Below are 19,008 nucleotides of genomic sequence, written 5' to 3'. Positions count from 1 at the left end.
TATGGGTGGACCAAACAGTGGACAACACTAAAGCAGACAGCTTGGCCTGTGTGGGCAGCTTTACAATGAACCGGTGACACACTGGGACATTTCTGTGACGTCCACATTCAGGTTAGGACATGAAGGAGAAATTCCACTGTGGGCTTGAAAAAATGTATGTTGGGTTATTATTCCACAAAATTAGAAAATCAAGGCGAAGGCACAGCAGAAATGCATTATATGGTCACTGAGTTGCCTGAAATACACGAGAGAGAGCATTTAATGGACAGTCACTTTCCCCAATCTTTTATTAGAAATCTTACTCTTAATTGTACAGTTTATTATATGTCTTGAGATAAGTTACCATCCATGAAACTTTGTTTAATTCCTCTCATGCAGTGCAACACTAATGACAGAACTATTAAAAATTCAGTTTCAGGGTTTCATTCCTCTTTTGCAGAATAGTTATCCGGGTTTTAGCGGGAAAGAACATACAGAATTTTTGTTGCGCGCCCATCAGGGGAATTCCTCCCCCCCCGCTCCATTAGATGCTCATCCTACTGGGATCCTCGCTGGGACCAGCTGGGCTCTGATGCTTCTTCTTACCCAGATTCTGCTCAACAAACCTCTGCCAGAGGGCCCATGTATTATTGAATCCCTGGCTTGTCCATCTCAGATGAGTGCTACCGCCAACCAAAACCTGTCCACTTATTACACAGGTGTAGAGTACATGGTGCTGTTTTCAGTCCAAGTGGCTGTTGAGTCCTGCTCAGTGGTTTCTAATCTACGGCACATATAGACGGTCCACACGGTGCTGTTCTGTTTTAGATTTTTTTAGATTATTTTTTTTATTACTCATTATTCACTTTATATACTCTCTTTTAGCAATAATATTCAGTGGTATTTACATTTGGAATGCTTTTACGTACAGTCAAACATTGTATCTTTTTTTTGTTTCATTGACATCTTATAAAATAACTTATCTTCGATGGGATTTGTTATCTATTATTGGACATCACACGGTAAAAAAAGAAAGAGTGCATCCCAGCTGAAAACTCCAGCTCATTGGCATCCTGACCTTTAACAGGAAAAAGAAAAATCCTTTTGCTGGGAGCGTCTGTGTTGTTGTTCCCCCTATAACTTCATCACAGAGCTGTGGACCTTTTCATTTGGGGAGCGCGAGTAGTCGAAATGGAATTCATTGACTTGTTTGGTTCATACACACAATCATGCATACCGTGTCCTCAAGACGGGTCAATTTCGGACCAAAGTGGGATTACGCCCAAAAAATAGGAGACTTCTTCCATAAAAACATTTAAGAGAGTCATTGTCGCTGCACGAAGCAAATGGAACACTTGTGAATGGTTTTGCTTTTATAATTCACTGTAGTACAATCAAAGCCTTATGGTGCTCGTCAGTTTTTCTGTGTGTGTGTGTGTGTGTGTGTAAGCCTTTGTAAACATACCAACACTCAACTACAAAAAGCTTGAGGGAGTAAGAGGGCTGGGGGTGGGGAGGGGGAAGGATCACATCCGTAAATCACTTAAATATTTAACAATATCGGTTTCCCTGTGGGCTGAGCGGAGGGGGAATCTTTTGCGAGATTTAAATGATTAATCATTTTCATTTGGAATGAAGTGAATTATTCACTTTCCTGCCACTGCAGACAGAATGAAAAGTAACAATTTCTGTACAATTGTCTCACCCCCCCTGACCGTTTCTCTCTATACATACGTCCCCACCCCCGCCCCTCTCCCCCTGTTATCCTGGTTTCTTAAACTTCCTCGTTAAAACTGTTTGTATTTTGCACCCACTCAACGTCGTTCTCATCTTTAAATCGTCTGGGTATCATAATTTTCCTCCCCGCCAATTTTGTCCCTCTCTCCAATAAATATACACTCACATGTACAATCTCTTCCACGTATCCATATTCCTTTGCGCTCCAACGGACACTACAATGCAAAAAGCAGACCAAAACATACACACACACACACACACACACACACACACACACACACACACACACACACACACACACACACACACACACACACACACACACACAGACAATGAGTAAACGTCCTTCTTCTTGTTTCCTGCTGTTTCTCATTCCATATATGTTGTGAGTTGAATTAAATCGAGTCTTGGGTGTTTGGGTTGTTTTTCTTTGTCCAAGGCGTTTAACAAATTGTTGCTGCCCGGAGCAGAAGCAGTTGCTGCCCGGAGCAGAAGCAGCCTCCGCATTGTCTCCGTATCTGTGCTCAACCATATCAGCGTTTCAACACTTATTGCTTTAAATTACATCAATCACTCCCTCCCTGCCCTCGCACTCTCCACCCTCCCTCGGCTCATTTTTCTCTGTCTCTTTTTATTACTTCTCCTCTTCATCTTTCTCTCCTTTAACTTCTCTTCCCATTACTCTAGGTCTGGTTGCCTTTTCATCATCCTCCGATTCTCCCTCAACCCCTTTGCCCCTATTTGTTTTGTTTTTTTCCTCCCTCAGTCTTTCTCCTCGCCCCCGGCCGGCTCCCGTACCTCTTTTTTCTCAATCTTCCCCTGTTTATCTTTCCTTTCGTTCTCCTTTTTTGCACCAACATCATCTTTTTCCTTCTCTTCCCTTTCCTTCTCCCTGTCTTGGAAGAGTTGGGCTAATTTGTGGAACTGGGGTCCCCACTCCTCCAGCCCCGCCCCCCACTCCTCCTTCTCCGCATCCTTCTCCCCTTCGCTCTCGAGGGAGCTGAGGGATCCGGCCCTGGACCCTGTGCCCTCCAGGCCGTACACCTGCACAGAGTCGTACGGCGGCTGCGATGGGTCAAAGGTGACCTGGGCGAGACGCAGACGGAGGAACTCTCCCACCCTGAGTGCCAAGGAGGGACCGCCGGGCCCCGGGGCTCCTCTCGCGGCCTCCATTGCAGGAGCCCAGCCTCCACCGAAGCCCATCACCCCGCCATACGCTCCACGAGGCTGCCCCGGGAAGGGAAAGAGCTGGGGGGTCATATCCCTCCTGCCCAACACATACCCACCGAGACCCATACGATCACGCCAGTCCCCAATGAAGCCGGCCGCTTCCGGGTAGACAGACGATATCCCCCCGCCCTCCCTGTCTGGCCTCGCCACCACAAAGTTGCTCCCCATCTCCAGTCCTCCTCTCCCCAAGCTACCGGGATAGTCCCTCTGCCCGGACACCTCCCCCTGCAGGACAGTGGCGTAGTTACGGCCATTGGCAAGTTGCTGTTGTCCATCCGTGGAGACGCCACCACTTCCACTGCCCCTTCCCCCCACTCCTCCGCCACAGCTGGAGTCAGATTCGCCCTGACCAGAGCTTCTGCGCTTTGGGGACTGGCCCCCGCGGGAGGCCCCGCGTCCCGCCATGGGAAGAGTAGCCGAGTCGCACACCCATCCTCCTGCGGCGTGACACTGGCCCATCATGGAGCCGGATCGGGTCATGACGAGGTGATGCTCCCTGGGCAGCGACTCCGACTGCACCTGGAGTGATTGTAGGTGAGCACGAGTGGTTTCAGTTTGGGGCTGGGGTAGAGTATGCTTCTGTTAGGTGTGCTCACAGTAACACAAAATGGGATGTGGGATCATTGGATGAGAGGCATCGAGTTTTACGATATTGTGCCCGATTGAGGAAAAGCGGGAGATGATTGAAAAAGGGAGATGATTGACAGGAAGGACAGACATCGAGTGGAAGAAAGGCAAAGATATTAATTGAACATTAGAATGAGTTAACACTAGAAGTGATGAAGAGATCAAATATTTGATTGTTAAATAAAAGAAAGGCCAGACAGCATTTTCTAAGACCTAATAAATAAAAGAAAACATAGAAAAGATAACTAACAGCTGGACATTAATGTGCTGATATATCTCTATTCATCAACACGGCCCTGCATTGTCGCGGACATCTATGCCCCCGAACAGAAAAGAAAAATAACTGAATAATTACTTCATATTTGCTTAATTACTTTTTTACTTACTCGTTTGCTGATTCAACTTAATAATGAAGCCCTTCATTCAATTTTAATGTCTTCCCAATGGAGCCATCTATCATTAATCGAGTAGTTCATTTCATTTTAATACATTATTCAGTGCAACGTCTATCATCTTCCTGAAATAACCATCTATCCATTAAACGGTCATATAGTGCAGAGTATGTTCATATGGTAGTTTCACACAAAACATCCACGTTTGCATTCTTACCATTTGTAGTTTCTGACTAATCGTTTGCTTATTTAATGTAATAATTTAGTTATTCATTCACATGGTTTTTACAATTCAGCCACCGGTCATTTAAACAGTTCATTCATTCGCCTTTTCTACTTTCCATCCGTTAAACTGTGTGGCAGCCAAGAAACCCCCCTTGGGCCAGTTTAACACCACACGTGCGATATGCATCGTTTGGCACAATGTGGAAGATAGAAGAAGCATGACATCATTCAAAACAGCTAGCTGAAATGCTACAGACAACATTATAATGTAGAGAGCAACGGTATCCATTTTCTCATTTTGCACCCCCCGTCCTCTCTCTGAAGACGAGCAAATGTCCGTCTCGCGCGAGATATTTGCTCACTTGCGGAACGTGAACTTCCTTGCTCGCGAGGCTAATGTCTGCTCGCGCTCGAAGGTGTTTTCTACGCGCTCGCACTTTGGATTGGCTGGAGTTATGCACTTCTATGAACTATAGAAGCCCATTTCCGCACTAAAGAAAGGGGATAGAAAGTCGAAACACAACTACACCTCTCTGTAACCGTAGTGGACCGTAGATGACAACCAGCTACAACCCTAACTTACCATCATTACCAGCACTTCGGCCGCACATTAAGACCATTGCGTCCAGCTCGCAGACCGGTCTGTCATTCTGACTTGCGCGAGACGGACATTTGCTTGCGCGAGACGGACATTTGCTCCCGCGAGACGGCCATTTGCTCGCGCGAGACAGACTTTTACTCGCGGATGTTTGATTTACGTGTGCGCATTAACCTGATTTGCGCTCTTGAATTTTGACAGTGATTTGCCGCCATATTTGTGCAGCAAAATTCAAACAAAAGGCATTTGGCTTCTCATTGTGGAGCATTTTTGGGGTCAAATTAGATGAGTTTAACTATGATCCCAAATGAGCTGTTGCTTGTGGAAGCAGGGTCACGGCAATCCTTACCCAGTCGCCATCTTGGCTGTGGTTCGCTTTGTCCTCAGCGCTCCCATCAGTACAGTTGCTGGCTGTTCCCGTCCCCCCCCCTCGCTCCTGACTGTCGCTGGTCCTCGGGGTGCCGCCGTCCGACGTGCTTACCCCGCTCTGGGGAGCGACCCCGTCCCGGCTTCCATTCCGGCTCCCCGTGCTGAGGTCTGTGGCAGCTATGTATATCGGCAAGTTGCTGGACTCCATCGGCCCCACCACGGCCCCCTGGTTCTGGATGACCAGAGAGTGGTCCGGCTGGCCTCCAGGAAAGCGGTATCCCAGCTCTGCGAGGCCCGGCTCGAATGCTCCGGCCGGCGTGCGTCGGAGGACAGGTAGCGTGTGGCTGCTGTAACAGATGCGGCCATAGAGAGGCCCCCCTGGTCCTGAGTAGTTGTGCTCCATGCTCGGATTCTGGGCCCAGCTGTAGGTGCGAGCTTTTTCTTGATTTTGATCGGCGTAACGTCTGTGAAACACAAAACAAAATCTGTAGTTAATTTACCATAATTGAGTCGGTTGCCATTTTTCTTATTTGGACATTATAGAGTGGTAGCACAAACAGGTCTCTGCTGCAAATCAAAGTTGGACATCATACTTCTGGCCCCACCAGGACACACCATCTCAGGTAAGTATGTGTATGAGAACATGCGTTTTAATGTAGCGTCATATCCAATAGTGTCCCGCTGCGGATGTCCAACAGTTGACCCTGCAGGTCCCCTTCCATGGATGAAAACATGATTAAGTGCAATCTTGGAATGAAGCTCTGCAGTTAAGAGGGTACTTCTGTTTCTATTTGTCCACAAAACTGTAAAAAATTATGCAGTCAAGGCTGGGTTATTCTCACTTCAAGCCTTCAGTAGACAAATTAAATTAAATTAAATTAAAAACTGTTATATCACAGGGGTTCTGTTAGAAGACATGAAACCAAATCCAAGACGGCCCTTATAGAACTGCAGCTACTCCCCAAGTAGACAGAGAAGCATGAGTAAACGTGGCTCAAAAGTCTCCGTAAGATCTCACATACAACAGAACCTCAAACCACAACTTCAAAGTTCCCCTACGCCCCGCTGTGACACAGTCAAGAAAAAATGTCAAACTTCACAGAGGTTGTGTGTATTGCAGTGGCATTGCAAAGGATTGCTATGGCTTGAAAGTTGTTTTATTTCCTTGTTGTGTCCACCTCCATGAAGCTATTTTCGATAAACTTAACGCAGCCTTTGTACTCGTTTATGGTCTTTCTATTTGGCTCGCCGGAATTCATCAGAGCTAATTGTTGGTCCAAAGGCAATAACAACGTTTCGCAGAGACATCAAAGTGGGTGCAGACAGCCCTCTGATGTAGTAGAGCATAAACGTGCTTCCAACAAAACGAGAACAACAAAGTGGTCTCCCAGGGCTGCAGAGCATGATAACCTTCCGTCTTAGCGTTTTGATTGGTGACTGTTTATGATCGCAGAGTTGAGGCGCGATCCGTTGCTTAAGTGGATCAATTAAGTGCTGGAATGGGATGAAAGCTTTTACTCTGAAGGGGGTAAATTTGTTTCCTCCCTAACTTCCTTTTAGCACGCGATAAGAGCCCAGCCAGGATGTTTGATATAATCAAACAACAATTGCTATACATGTGAGCACTATCTCTGATGTGGCACACACAAACACACACACACACACTCACACAGAGACCTTCGGCCTACTTACACGTTCCTGCTGTCCAGCGTGCGATATCCGCGTGAGCGAGAGCTGTGCGGGGCGCTCTGGAGCGCGGCGATGTCGAAGGCGGCCGTGTCGGCCTCGCCGCCACCCTCGTCGTCATACGTTATGATGTTCTCGCGCACATCGTCCTCCTCCAGCGGCGAAAGGGAGTCGCGTTTCTGCCGGCGCAGTGACAACGAGAGGGCGCTCACCGCTGCAGAGAGGAATAAAAGGATACGGAGGCAGAGGAGAGAGATTGGAAAGAGGAATGATTAACCAGGGAAGAGGGGGCAGAAGTCACCGGGGAAATAAAGGGAAGGAAGAGGAGAGCGAAGGGAGACAGATTCTGTCAGACAAAGAGGTGAGACATAGAGAAAGACAAATACAGAGCAGTCCTTGGGGTTAGAGGGCTGGTGTATCGTATCGGCGCGCTGCATGCCCCCGCTGTGTAATCGACTTTGAGCTGCAGTCAGGCAAATGGATGCATTATTCTCCCGTGACTCTTATTTCATATTCCCCGAGCAGAGAGCTAGATTTGACCCCGGGCTGTTGGCAAAGAAGCTTGGAAAGCTTTTTTCCAATGAGGCTACCTGTGATAGAAGTGCACAATGAAAGATTTTGGTTTATTTTGCGTTAAATTTAGTAAGTTCAAAATGTTTGATTTTTGGAATTATATGCTTTATTTATTTATATATTTATATATATTTATTTTGTGGGTAATAATCAAGAGAATAATCAACTCTTACATTTCACTTATAGAGTGAATTTAAAGCCTCAGATTTAGCATTTTGGTCGCAATCTTGTGTTTTAGAACCAGGAATGACATTAGCCAATGCTGGACAAGCAAAAAAGTTAAAACCTTCATGTGATAAAAACACACTCTCAAAGCAACATGATCTCCAAAACCTGTTCGTAAAAATGTATACGAAATATTTGACATAGAAATTCGTAACAATACATACTAACTGGCAGTGGTTAACCACGCCCCTTTGAGGGGGTTAGAGTTAGTATTGTATTCTTACAATTTAACATTAATTTCTCGTTAAAAATGCAATCATAACACGTTTATCGTTAGACTTCACAAAGTGTGTTTACAGGGTGCAGGTTCCCATTCACTTTGAATAGGGTGACGTCATCAGTTGCCAGTCCGTATTTATTTAGTATGTATCACTACGAATTTGTATCTTCAAGATTTTCGTATACATTTGTACGAATAGGTTTTGGAGATCAGGCTGCTCAAAGGGTTTAAGTTAGTTAGTTAAAGTAAGATAAAGATGCAAACAATTTCAGACGATGGTGGCGACTTTGCAATAGCAAGGTAGCCCTAAAACAAACCCTGAGTAATTCCACTGTAAATGGGACGAGCATTTACTAAATAACCATCATGCTGGAGGTTGCCACCTGGTTTCTCCACAGCCAGGAATTCAATATTTCCTGTGTTCTTTCGAATAAGGGGTCTTTTATTTGGCCCAGAGGCTCGCAGCAGTCATATTTCTAGTCATTCACTGTGGATTTTGTGGAAGACAAGCAAACATTGAAAAGGATAAGTTGGCTATTTTCTACATAATTTCAACCATATCTCATCTCCCCTGTGTTTTCTTACTCAGTTGTCTGTATTCTAATGTCTTAATGTGTTTTAATGGTGTATTGGGTTTTCATCTGCTTATTTACGGCATTTAGACAAATCCATAAAATGCCTGCCCTGCTGTGCCTAATTACGTTGGGTGACCCATAAACAGCCGTAGATGTTGTTGCGTCTCCATCTGGATGTACCACAGTGGTTGAGCTCCAGCAGTAAGATAAAGTAGTAGCAGCAGTAAATCCCCGGCCTTGATATGGTGCGAGCGTTGCATTGTTTCCATGAAACTGACGCAGTGTTTCCTGATCACAACAATCTGAGGCATCGCCTTCACGCCACAACTAATATGTGTTTCTCTGCTCGTAGTGGCCCGACAAGCCATATGTTACTTCCACCTCTCGCCCACCTAATCCGTTCATTCAGTGGCCCTGCTAGTCACATCCACCTCGTCAGCTCAATCACTCGTCTCCCCTACTCACTCAAACCCAGTCACTCAAACACTCACTCGCTGCCTGATCGTTCTCTGCAGTATGTCAGACTCTTTTCTGTCTTGCATTTACTCCTGGACTGATTCCCCATTGCCACCCCGCTTGTCTTGGATTACCTCGTCCGGTAACTCACCCGGCCTTCTCTCTTAGACCCCGTCTTTTCCTGGTCACTCTGGAACCTACTTGTTTGTCTTGTGGTAGCTCACCCCTTGCACCGTATCCCCTAGACGTACGCCAAGTCCCTTTCTAATGAGCAGATGGAAACCTGACAATACTGATATCTCAGCTTTTTAAGAACATTTGGCATTTGGTGGACGGACCCAGTTATACTGCTCAGGATTAGCATCATCCTCTAAACCTCCTTTAGATGCGAAAGACAAGATCTGCTCTAAAGCTCTAAGTCTATTTCAAGGCCACAGGAGGCAAAAGCTGTAAAGTTGTGTGTATTTCCCAGTCTAGTGTTTGTCCTTGTCACATGAAGGACCGAATTCTGAAGTCGCTCTGCATGATCACCTTCACGCGGTGTCGCACTTCCGTCTTGATTGAACTGGCCCCTTACAGAATGATAATGCCCCTATCAACAAGGCATGGGTAGTGATCCAACAGGCTGAAAAGAAATGACAATTTGTCCACAGGCCAGTCTTCTCAGCACCTCCACCTTATCCAATTCTGCATTTGAGAGGTTCTGCAAAGGCGGCAGTGACATTTTATTATGCTTCTATCAAAAACCGGAGGGCCCAGATAATCACTCAGAATTGGTATTTTACCAGTGATTAGTTGTGACCTTGCCAGAGGAGATGACTGGACCAGAAACGCGAGGAAAATTAAACCCGACTATTCAGCAGCTGTGACTAAGGAAAAGATTTACGCTGCCGCCTCCATTATTTTTATATGCAGATTAAACACCCAGGGATGAAGTGGAGGGTAAACAGCCCTAAACACTATTTACTCATCCTTCTATTTTTTTTAGATTAGCATTAAATTCCTTTTTAGGCAGTAAATCCTAATGATATAACTTCATAAATAATGCTGTCATGAGAATATGATGTTGGTGATATAAAAAAACGTTTTTTTGGGTACATTAAATTATTATTATTACACTTCTTTTGTGATCGTCTGACGGTGATGACAGATTATCCATCTGTGTGTGTATGCAGTATTTACCCAGTAGAGTGGCGACACACGCCAGGATGGCCAGCAGGGCGGCGGTGCTGAGCCCGGGGGAGGGCAGGGAAGATTGCTGGGGGAGACACACCGCCTCTCTTTCCCAGTCCCACTCGCCCTCCGTCTCTTTGTCCTTCCCCTTCTCCCCGGCGCGGGCCCCTCCTCTCAGGCAGGGACAGACGGACACGGTGACCGTCCCGGTGTTGGTGAGGCCTGACGTCCCGTCCCTCAGCACCAGCGGCACGTGGAGCGTCAGGGTGGAGGCTGCGGAGCGGGACAGCGGCAGCAGCTGGGAGAGCAGCACCAGGCTCGCTGTGGGGCCTGAGGGAGAAAATGTATCTGTTGACAAGTGCACTTGCAATTGTGAAATGATAGATATCAAATGTGTGACTGCGATCAATAGGTGATTGCTTTACACCACAGAGGAAGCAGCTGTGGTTACACACGTGGAACACAGAGTAAGCCCGAGCAGCTATTATTATTATATTCAGCAATAACGGCTCACATGAGAGCAGCGGCGACGACAGAGCTCTGGTCTCTATTGGTCTGACAAAGGAGCAGTGAAGTGTCTGCCAAGGAGAGAGATTTCCTCTAAATCCAATATAAAAGGCTACAAAAAAATAAGGCAACAGATTACAGAGCTCACAAACGTTGTGTGGAGGATATTTAATCTGCATGAAAGGCACTGCAAATTCATATAAATATATATAACCGACTTGGTTATCAAAACAATCTTCTCTGATTTGAGTCATTAGTGTTTTTTTGTTTTTTTAACAACGCAAATACTGCAGCATTCCTTTGACTGTCCAAGTGAGAACAGAGCGTGTTCTTGTTTTTCTCTGTTCTACTGTTGGATGACACTTCAAAGAGGCCTTTGATTCTGCATGTAAAGTCAGTTTATCGCTCAGATCTATCCGTACGAGAGCCAGTCAGACAGAGTACACGTATCGAGATAACTTAACTTGGTTGATCGATACTCTTTATCTTTCAGATGGGTTGAATAGCTTTGCGTAGCGGGAACCCAGCCTTGCCGCTCCCCTGGTCTCTACGCAGTGGGTTGCGTATTATGTGTTACGTATCTACGCAAATTGGGTTTGCTGTCACCACTATCATTAATCATTGCGCTCTACATGTGCATTACCAAGTAGCAGAACGCCGCCGTTTTTCTGAAGGCACATTATTCCCAAACCCCCAAAGTCTGAAAAAGATCCCAGTGGGACTAAAGTTCTGGAAAGGGTCCAAATGCTCATTAATCCATAAAATTCCATCTTCATACAACATCAGAAGCGCATGGATAATTATTATGCAGCATTCCTTCAACAGAACTTTCCCTTTGCTTTTCATGCTGCAGAACCACTCATCACTCAATGCCCTCGTTGTTTGGGTCGGTTAGGCAGGAGCAGCCAGATTAGTTAAGAAGATCAGAGACTGGAAGGATGAGTCATGCGTTGTAGGAAGAAAAAAATATCCCGACTGGGAGGTCCTTCGACCTCATTTTACAAATGTATTCTCATGTTTGTTGCACAGAGATTTATTTGTTTTACCATTGTTGGGATGTTGGAAGAAGGGCATTTAGCTGCCAAATAGCCAAAACTTTCCATTGCACATTGATGGAGACCAAAGCAAAGCTGAAAGGAGAGTGGACACACAACATTCATCAGGTGAATGGAGATGTGACTTCCAATAAGGTCTCGTGGTTAATGTGTCAATATTCACATTTTTGGATGCTGGCCCATACTGGCCAAAAAATAAGAATGAATGCTTTGACATTTTTATGAGAAGTAATACAGTATATGGCACTAATTGATTCACAGCACCTTGATAAAAAACAACTATGGCTTGTAATGCATCAGAAAGCGGAAGCTGATGTGAACGGGGGGTAATACATTTTGAATTGTGCAGGTTTCAAAATCTTCAAAACTGCAAATGATTTATGTTTAATTGAGCATGTTTGTTAGGCCTCAAGGATAAACACATCGTGGTTCGACTGCGAAAAAACCTGTGTTTGCTTACAAGGAAACTCCTCTGTGCACAAAATACCTCGACTGTAGAAAGATTCAAAAGGGTTGTGAATGTAGAACAATATTTTTTGATTAAATCAGGAACTTTACATACTTTTATTTTTTATTTAACGGTTCATTTCAGCAAAAATAACCCCTTACCTCTTTGATTCAATGCAAATAATCATCAGTACATCGGAAGCCACTGTGATTTGATGATAAGACTGTACTTTATATGTCTATGTCAGTGTGTACTTGCACTGTACATGAACTGTGTGTGTCTTTGCAGAGAGAAATGGGCCAAAGAAAGAGGAACAGACAATGTACTAGAAACAAATGCTAAATAGCTCAATTCAATTGAGCTGAAGGGAATGAAATGAAGCAGCTCTGATTCCTTCAGAAGCGTTTCTTTGTAAAACACTATCTATGCGTGGTTGTGGGGAGGAGATGGAGGTGGGAGGTACGGATAGGCCAGCGAGAGGGACAAATAAAAGAGACGAGCATAACAAAGAAAAACAATTGGCCCACTGGAGTTGGATAGTGGAGAGGCAGGAAAGGGGAGGGGGGGGTGAACGGAAGAGGCAGAGGCTTTGAGAGGGGGAAAGAAATAGAGTACAGGGGAAAAGACAACGCTGGAAAAGAATGTGGGATTAAAAGCCTTAAAGTAGTGGAGAAACAGTGTGTGTCTGTCGGGGGAGGGGGGGAAAGGGTATTAAGAGACATATATGGAGAGAGGGGAAGATTGAGTGCCTACCACCACTGTCCCTGACGCTAAAGTTGAGGGCGGCGCCAGACTCCGGAGGGATGCTGAAATACACGGTGCTGTCATTCCCTCCCTCATCTCTATCAATCGCCCGCAACACCTGCACCACCTGAAAGCAGGAGATAGAGAAAGCAGACGAGATGGGGTGAGGGGAGGATGTGAGTGTGTGTGTTTGTGTTTGAGAGCGGGTTGGTAGGGCAGGAGAAAAAAAAAAGGTAAGGGCAGAAAACATTTGCACAGAGAGTGCTTTTAGCTACAAACCATTAGCAGACGTCAGCATGAATCCAAAAAAGCCAAACAATTAGCGCAGAGAGACACAGGCGGACTGGGACTGATTCCCACAGCCAATAAATAACCGCGTCTGATGGGAATCGCCTTACGCAAACATTTGGTCATCCGGCAGTGGAATCCGCGCCAAGCCTACAGTGGCAATTGTATCAAGATTAATCTAAAAGAATAAAAAATCTCCCCCGCAGCCTAAACTGAGCGGTAATTTATTTTGAAGAAAACTTCTGGTGGTCATTATGCAAGACGTCCTCTCAGAGGGGCTTTGGAGTGCCAGCGTGGAGAGGGAACGCGGGGATGAGCGGCGCCGCATGCTCATTGAGTTAGTCGTGTCTGCAGGCCGCGGGAACATTTGTACAATCGTCATGTTGTCGGTTTCTGGGTGTGAATATTCCAGCGTGTTTTGTCTAACGATGAAGTCACGCAGGGAGAGTTTGAGAGAGACGCCCACACAAAGCCTAAACACATTTGACGATATCATAATCTCCCTTCCTTGAACCCGCTGTGCATCGCGTCGTAGCCAAACACAAACACCAACACCACAGGCGGAAAAAACAAATCAACGCTGCTGCCGCCGAACCACAGATTTAGTGGTGAGAAACAACAAAGACACAATCAGAAGTGATGAAAAAAACCAACAACAGATGGGCCAAGACACCAAAATATGGCTACGGAATAGGATGAGGAAGGGGGTGGGGGGGATGGCTTCCAGGGTGAGATTTAGCAGTGCACAGGTGATTTATATAATTGAGATAGGAGCAAAACACCAGGAAGAAGAAATAGAAGGACAAAAAAAAGCTGGACGGATGGCAGTCTGCGAGCAAACTGGAGTGTAGTTACAATCTGAATAGCTGCTGCGTTCTGATAACAGGCCATGGAGGATTCACCTCGCTGAATGACGCGCTGCAGCTGAACGCCGCCGTATCTGAAGGGATGTACGGCTGAACTTTGTATGCTTTGCACAACACCCGCACAGAAGGAAAACTGCTCTGAAGTGATATTCTATTAGTCTTAAACTGCATCGTTAGGCCCTGTTGCAAGCTGATGTTGAGCTGGTCTCATGTTTACCACATTCACACTCTTAGTTTAGCATGTTAGCATGCTAACATTGCTACAGCGCAGGCCTGTGGGAATTGACAATGTTGCTCAATGAAATGTTTCGTCATGAATCGACTGTGCCAATTTTCACTCATCAAATTGTTTTTACAGCGGAACTCTTCATGCAGACACCACCCATCAATCAGACTGGCAAAACACATACTGACCTGCCCGATGGTCGATGAGTCGCAAATGGCCGTTGTGTATTGACGGTCCAGCTCCGGTGCGTTGTCATTCAGGTCTAATGTCTCTATCGCAACCAGAACTCTGGACACCTGGCTGGGATTGTCTGAAAGAGCCAATCACAAAACAGCTTACAATAGAGCACTCTGAGGTGAATGCAGAAGCTTATACCTGACGTAGAAGAAAATCCACAAATGTAACAACCACGAGCGCGTGCACGTTTGCACTCCAATAAACCCATTTGACAGCCCTCACGAGCGAGGTCGTGCTTTTCCATCTTTGTTCAGCAACTTCAGCGGCACTCACGTTACCGAACGCAAAGTTGGCTAAAAATAAAGTAGTGCATTTGGTTTCACAGGCTCCCCAGCGGAGGTGTGGCTGACGCTTCCAAGGTGGTCAGATGTCTCCACAAGAAGCTGTTGCATTCCTCGCGAAAGAGAGCGCGCGTGTGTGTGTTTTCGAAGAGAGAGAGAAACGGAGCAGAAGAAGGAGTCAATCTGCATGCGGTCATGCCAGGGCGCAGTTTAAATGGATTGGCAGAAGGCCCCCCCCAGCAACAGTTGAGGCTGCCCTAGTGCGGGGGGTGGAACACAATCCAGGCTTTTCAGCACACACCTTCACTCCTACATTTAAGCAGGCAACCCTGCAACACAGCAGGGGGGCCATGCTTTCTGTAAATTGGCATACTCCCACACCATCTTCTCAAACCACTGTGTCAGGGATGACAGCGGCTGCTTCACAGTTCCCGAAAAAAGCCCCCAAATGCGCGCTTGCTGTAATGCAGGAGGATGAGCTGGCCTGCCCGTGGCCATGGCACGGCTCATACTGAGGTAGGAGCCAACACGGCCTCCGACTGTCTGTTGGTTAACGAGAGCTCATTATTTAAGGCAGGCACTCACTGTGCTGCCCTCCCAGTCCTACGAATCCTCGCTGCCACTAGGAGCCCCCCGAGTCGTTTTAAGTAAACATAAACTTTGTCCGGAGCGAGACCAGGCACGAAAGACAGCTTCCTCTCCTCGCACACTCAGCAGTCACTGGGCTGCACCGACTATTTTTTTTTTTTTTGGGGGGGGGGGGGGGCTTAGAGGAAGATCCAAATAATGGCCTCAAAATTGAGCCATTATTTAGCCAAAGGCTGGTGTTAATTAAAAAAAAGACATGCCAGGCCGAAAAGTCATTGCCATATGGTATCTGTATTCAAAACATGATATATATATAATTGTGCTGTTGCAGAGAGGTCCATTGACTTTTACAGTGGGTGGCATGTTCTTTCCATATTGCGAACACTTGGCTTGAGGTGTCATTTCAGTCGGTCCCACATACACTTGCTGCCAATAATACTCACCACTTATGCAATAATCTACAGCTAGAAATAGTCCCTGAATGCACTATTTCCATTTCTTTGAATGATGGCTTTTTCCAGCTGTTGAGATTGTTTTGCCGTGCAAAAAACAATGGGCTTGAGAATGCGACAGAAGGACTAGGAGTATTGGGAGATGCACCTTCGTATCGTTAGTTTTTATCCTTTCATGACAAAAAACACACAATACTGCCAGCTTTATCATTAAAACCAAACCATTCTTTTGCAGTAGTCTAAGCTCTTTACAACCCCTCCACCCCAGTACGGCCCTTATAGGGTTTTACCACTATCAACCACAGCAGGTCTTCAGCTGTTGATACAAAGCATCTCGTTGTTTCAAATTTCATCATTTGAACCTGGCAATAAAAGACAACAAAGACAACCTCATCTTGATCATTGTTGAAAGCTGCGCTAGAGCTTTGTGACACTGTGATTGTCTCTTTCAGCTTATTTTTGGTATTTTCTCTGTGAAGGGTTTGCTGGAACTAAAAGGCGTTTTCCACTCTGCTTACAGCTGCGGTGGGCCCCCAAAAGCAACGGTTGCGTTTGATATGTCACTTTTTTGGAGCCCTAAGCCGGTTTTCAGATACCACGCCATTTACAGTTTACACTCCCATAAAGCTTCATGCTCATCAGTGGGAGCAGGTGTCGGTAAAACATTGGTCCCATTTAAAAGAAATTAACTAATGCAGCGATTCCCAAAGTGTGAGCCGCGAGAGGTAAAATGTTTTTAATTTTCAATTTTGAAAAGTTTGAAATTAATATCAAAATATTTATGATGCAGCACATAAGTTTTGTGAAACATTAATTTATGAAGCACAAACAATTTAAACGAACAGATTAATAACACAATCAGGCTCTCGCTCGAAACGGCTGCTCTTGTCCGCCTGTCGTTATTCAACAAAAGGCGCCGCCAAACAAAACAATGTCAAATGGGGCGCCCTCTTGTAGTATGAAAGTAAATATACCTCGTTTTCCGCACTTTAAGGCGCACTTAAAAGCGCACTTAAAAGCGCACTTAAAAGCCTTTAATTTTCTCAAAAAACGACAGTGCGCCTTATATATGGATCAATTGGTTAATCGGTTGATCCATACTGTACGGCGCTCAAGGCGCTCTGCCAAACATGCCAAAGCTCGGTCTACGACGGCGAGATGCTGAGCGGGCGCTCAAGCGCGTGAGATATGGAGCTTGTTTCAGGGCGCGTCGGAGAAACAAAGCTGTCGTTCACCAGAGTTGTGATTAAAGGTTTGGGTGGGCCGCAAAAGATTTTCAGATTTCAAAGTGGGCTGCGGCAATCTTGAGTTTGGGAACCGCTGAACTAATGGATGAGTTCTAGCGACAGACTTAAGGACCTCTGACCTCTCTGCGTGGCGATGACAGTAATGTTGTGCCAATGGTCGCGTTCGCGGTCCAGCTCCATGGCCGTGGTGATGAGGCCGGTGTCTGGAGTGATACGGAACAGAGCCTCCGGGTCCGACTGGGGATCAATAGAGAACCTGGTGAAGGAAAAGTGGGGTTGAAGGAGGGAGATAGTTGAGAAAGGGGAGGTGAAAGTGAAATTGGAAAGTGGAAGTGAAGAAAGGAATAAGTGAATGAAGGCTGGCTGAGGTGGCAGTGGGGTGCCGAGAGAAAGACGCACACAGGGCGAGTGTGTGAGGGTGCGATAAGGAAGTCTGCATTCGAATGGCCAAAGAATTAATATAGAGAGATTATCGGAGCTGATAGGAGCTCTTTTGAAGTGCCACCGATTATCTAAATATCTCTGAGAATATACCAACCATCATCCCTCCGCACGCACTCACTCTTAGCACTTTTGCCTCTGCTAATTGGGACACGGCTTGGTGCGGTTCTTACAGGCAAATCACTCGCCTCCCAGACACACAAAGAAAACCTACTGCAAACAGCAGTGCGAGGAGTGGACCACTAAGCGTATGTGAGTACTGCGAGTACAGTGAGTACTGAGTTGTCGTTTAGTTAGCTTATTTTTATTTGTAGAGCTATTAGGCTTGGGTCTTTTTTCTCTTAATTAAAGAGCTGGGTTTGGATTTCAATCCAAAAGAGTGCATATGCCATGTTTAAATCAATCAATTAAAAAAATAAAAATAAAAAGCAACTGCAACTGGCAGCACCGTCATGTGGTTTACTTTTCACTTGGCATTGTAACTGTATAAGCATCATAGAAATGTTGTTTGAATTACTAAATCAACATTTCTGGAGAGGCTTTCTTCCTTACAGTTTGGATGCGTCTCATGTCTGCAGCCTGTTAGCCTAGCTTAGCACAAAGACTGCAAATATTTAGCCTTTCTCTGTCTAGAGCAAACAAAAAGCACCCCCCAGCACATCAATAACACATTCATTTACACTTTAAGTCATTGTTTAACCTGTACAAACAAAGCCAAGCTCACGGGCTGTCCAACCTTCAGCAATCAAGCCAATTAGCATATTTATCCTACAGTGCTCCATCCTTAAAAACCTCGGTAGAATGGATGACGCAGTTTATCTGAATTTTGCCTCCATTATTCTCAATGAAAAATACTCTTGCTAGCTTTACGATGACAGTGTCTCTGTACCTGATGTTGTTGGTGAGACCAGTATCGGGGTCGACGGCGCTGACCCGGCCCACAGTGCAGGCCGGCGGGCAGTTTTCAGACACGTCCATGTGGTAGCGTGCTCGGGAGAACCTCGGTGGCTCGTCTGCATCCAGCACTGCTACTCGGATGGAAGCCCGGTCCTTAAAGGGGCCTCGGCGCAAGAAGCGAGGATCTACTATGGGGTTGAGGACCTCCACGGAGAAGGAGTAGGAGCTTCGGCTCTCATAGTCGACCGCCTGGGGAGGGCAGCGGAGGAAAGGCTAGTTAGCTGTAGAAGAATGTCATTGTCAGAGGTTTAGGTACAGTACGCACTAACAGCGAAGCTTCATCATTCATTGGATCTAAAGAACGGTATTGAATTTCAAAAGCAGAGGCATGTCAAATACTGAAATATTCCAACAGCTCGCTGAGGCTTAAGAACCGTCACATCCAAAATAGGTCGAAAATAGTATGAAGTAAATAATGCTACCATGGCAACAACGTGTTGCGTTTTGAACGTGGCCCTGATGGGATAATTAGGTGGTGGTTTTGTGTGAGGTAGGAAATACAGCATTACCAACGAGATTCATCGATACCGATACAAAAGGTTGAAAGCATCGTCTAGGGCTTCGACAATGATGCTGCTCCATGTTTGGCTGCTTTGATTTGGCGCC

The 19,008-nt window shown here is 45.8% G+C and overlaps 1 protein-coding gene across 2 annotated transcripts in view; it reads right to left on the bottom strand.

Annotated features, from left to right (window-relative positions):
• The window catches only part of cdh24b (cadherin 24, type 2b), a 124,153-nt gene that overhangs the window by 1,662 nt on the left and 103,483 nt on the right, over window positions 1-19,008 (bottom strand). For both annotated transcript variants that reach the window (XM_078098698.1, XM_040171024.2), the window contains exons 7-14: window positions 18,335-18,591; window positions 17,124-17,260; window positions 14,388-14,509; window positions 12,829-12,946; window positions 10,075-10,395; window positions 6,850-7,057; window positions 5,138-5,621; window positions 1-3,465 (exon numbers count right to left, since the gene is read on the bottom strand). The exon at window positions 1-3,465 is cut by the window's left edge and continues 1,662 nt beyond it. In XM_078098698.1, coding sequence (XP_077954824.1) covers window positions 2,479-3,465; window positions 5,138-5,621; window positions 6,850-7,057; window positions 10,075-10,395; window positions 12,829-12,946; window positions 14,388-14,509; window positions 17,124-17,260; window positions 18,335-18,591 — 2,634 coding nt within the window. In that variant the 3' untranslated portion in view covers window positions 1-2,478. The remainder of the gene's footprint in view (window positions 3,466-5,137; window positions 5,622-6,849; window positions 7,058-10,074; window positions 10,396-12,828; window positions 12,947-14,387; window positions 14,510-17,123; window positions 17,261-18,334; window positions 18,592-19,008) is intronic.

Source organism: Gasterosteus aculeatus, chromosome 3 (assembly GCF_964276395.1).
Source record: "Gasterosteus aculeatus chromosome 3, fGasAcu3.hap1.1, whole genome shotgun sequence".
In the NCBI taxonomy this organism is placed as follows: Eukaryota; Metazoa; Chordata; class Actinopteri; order Perciformes; family Gasterosteidae; genus Gasterosteus; species Gasterosteus aculeatus.
Note: the sequence above shows the minus strand (reverse complement) of the source record. Positions and strands in the feature narration are given on the sequence as shown.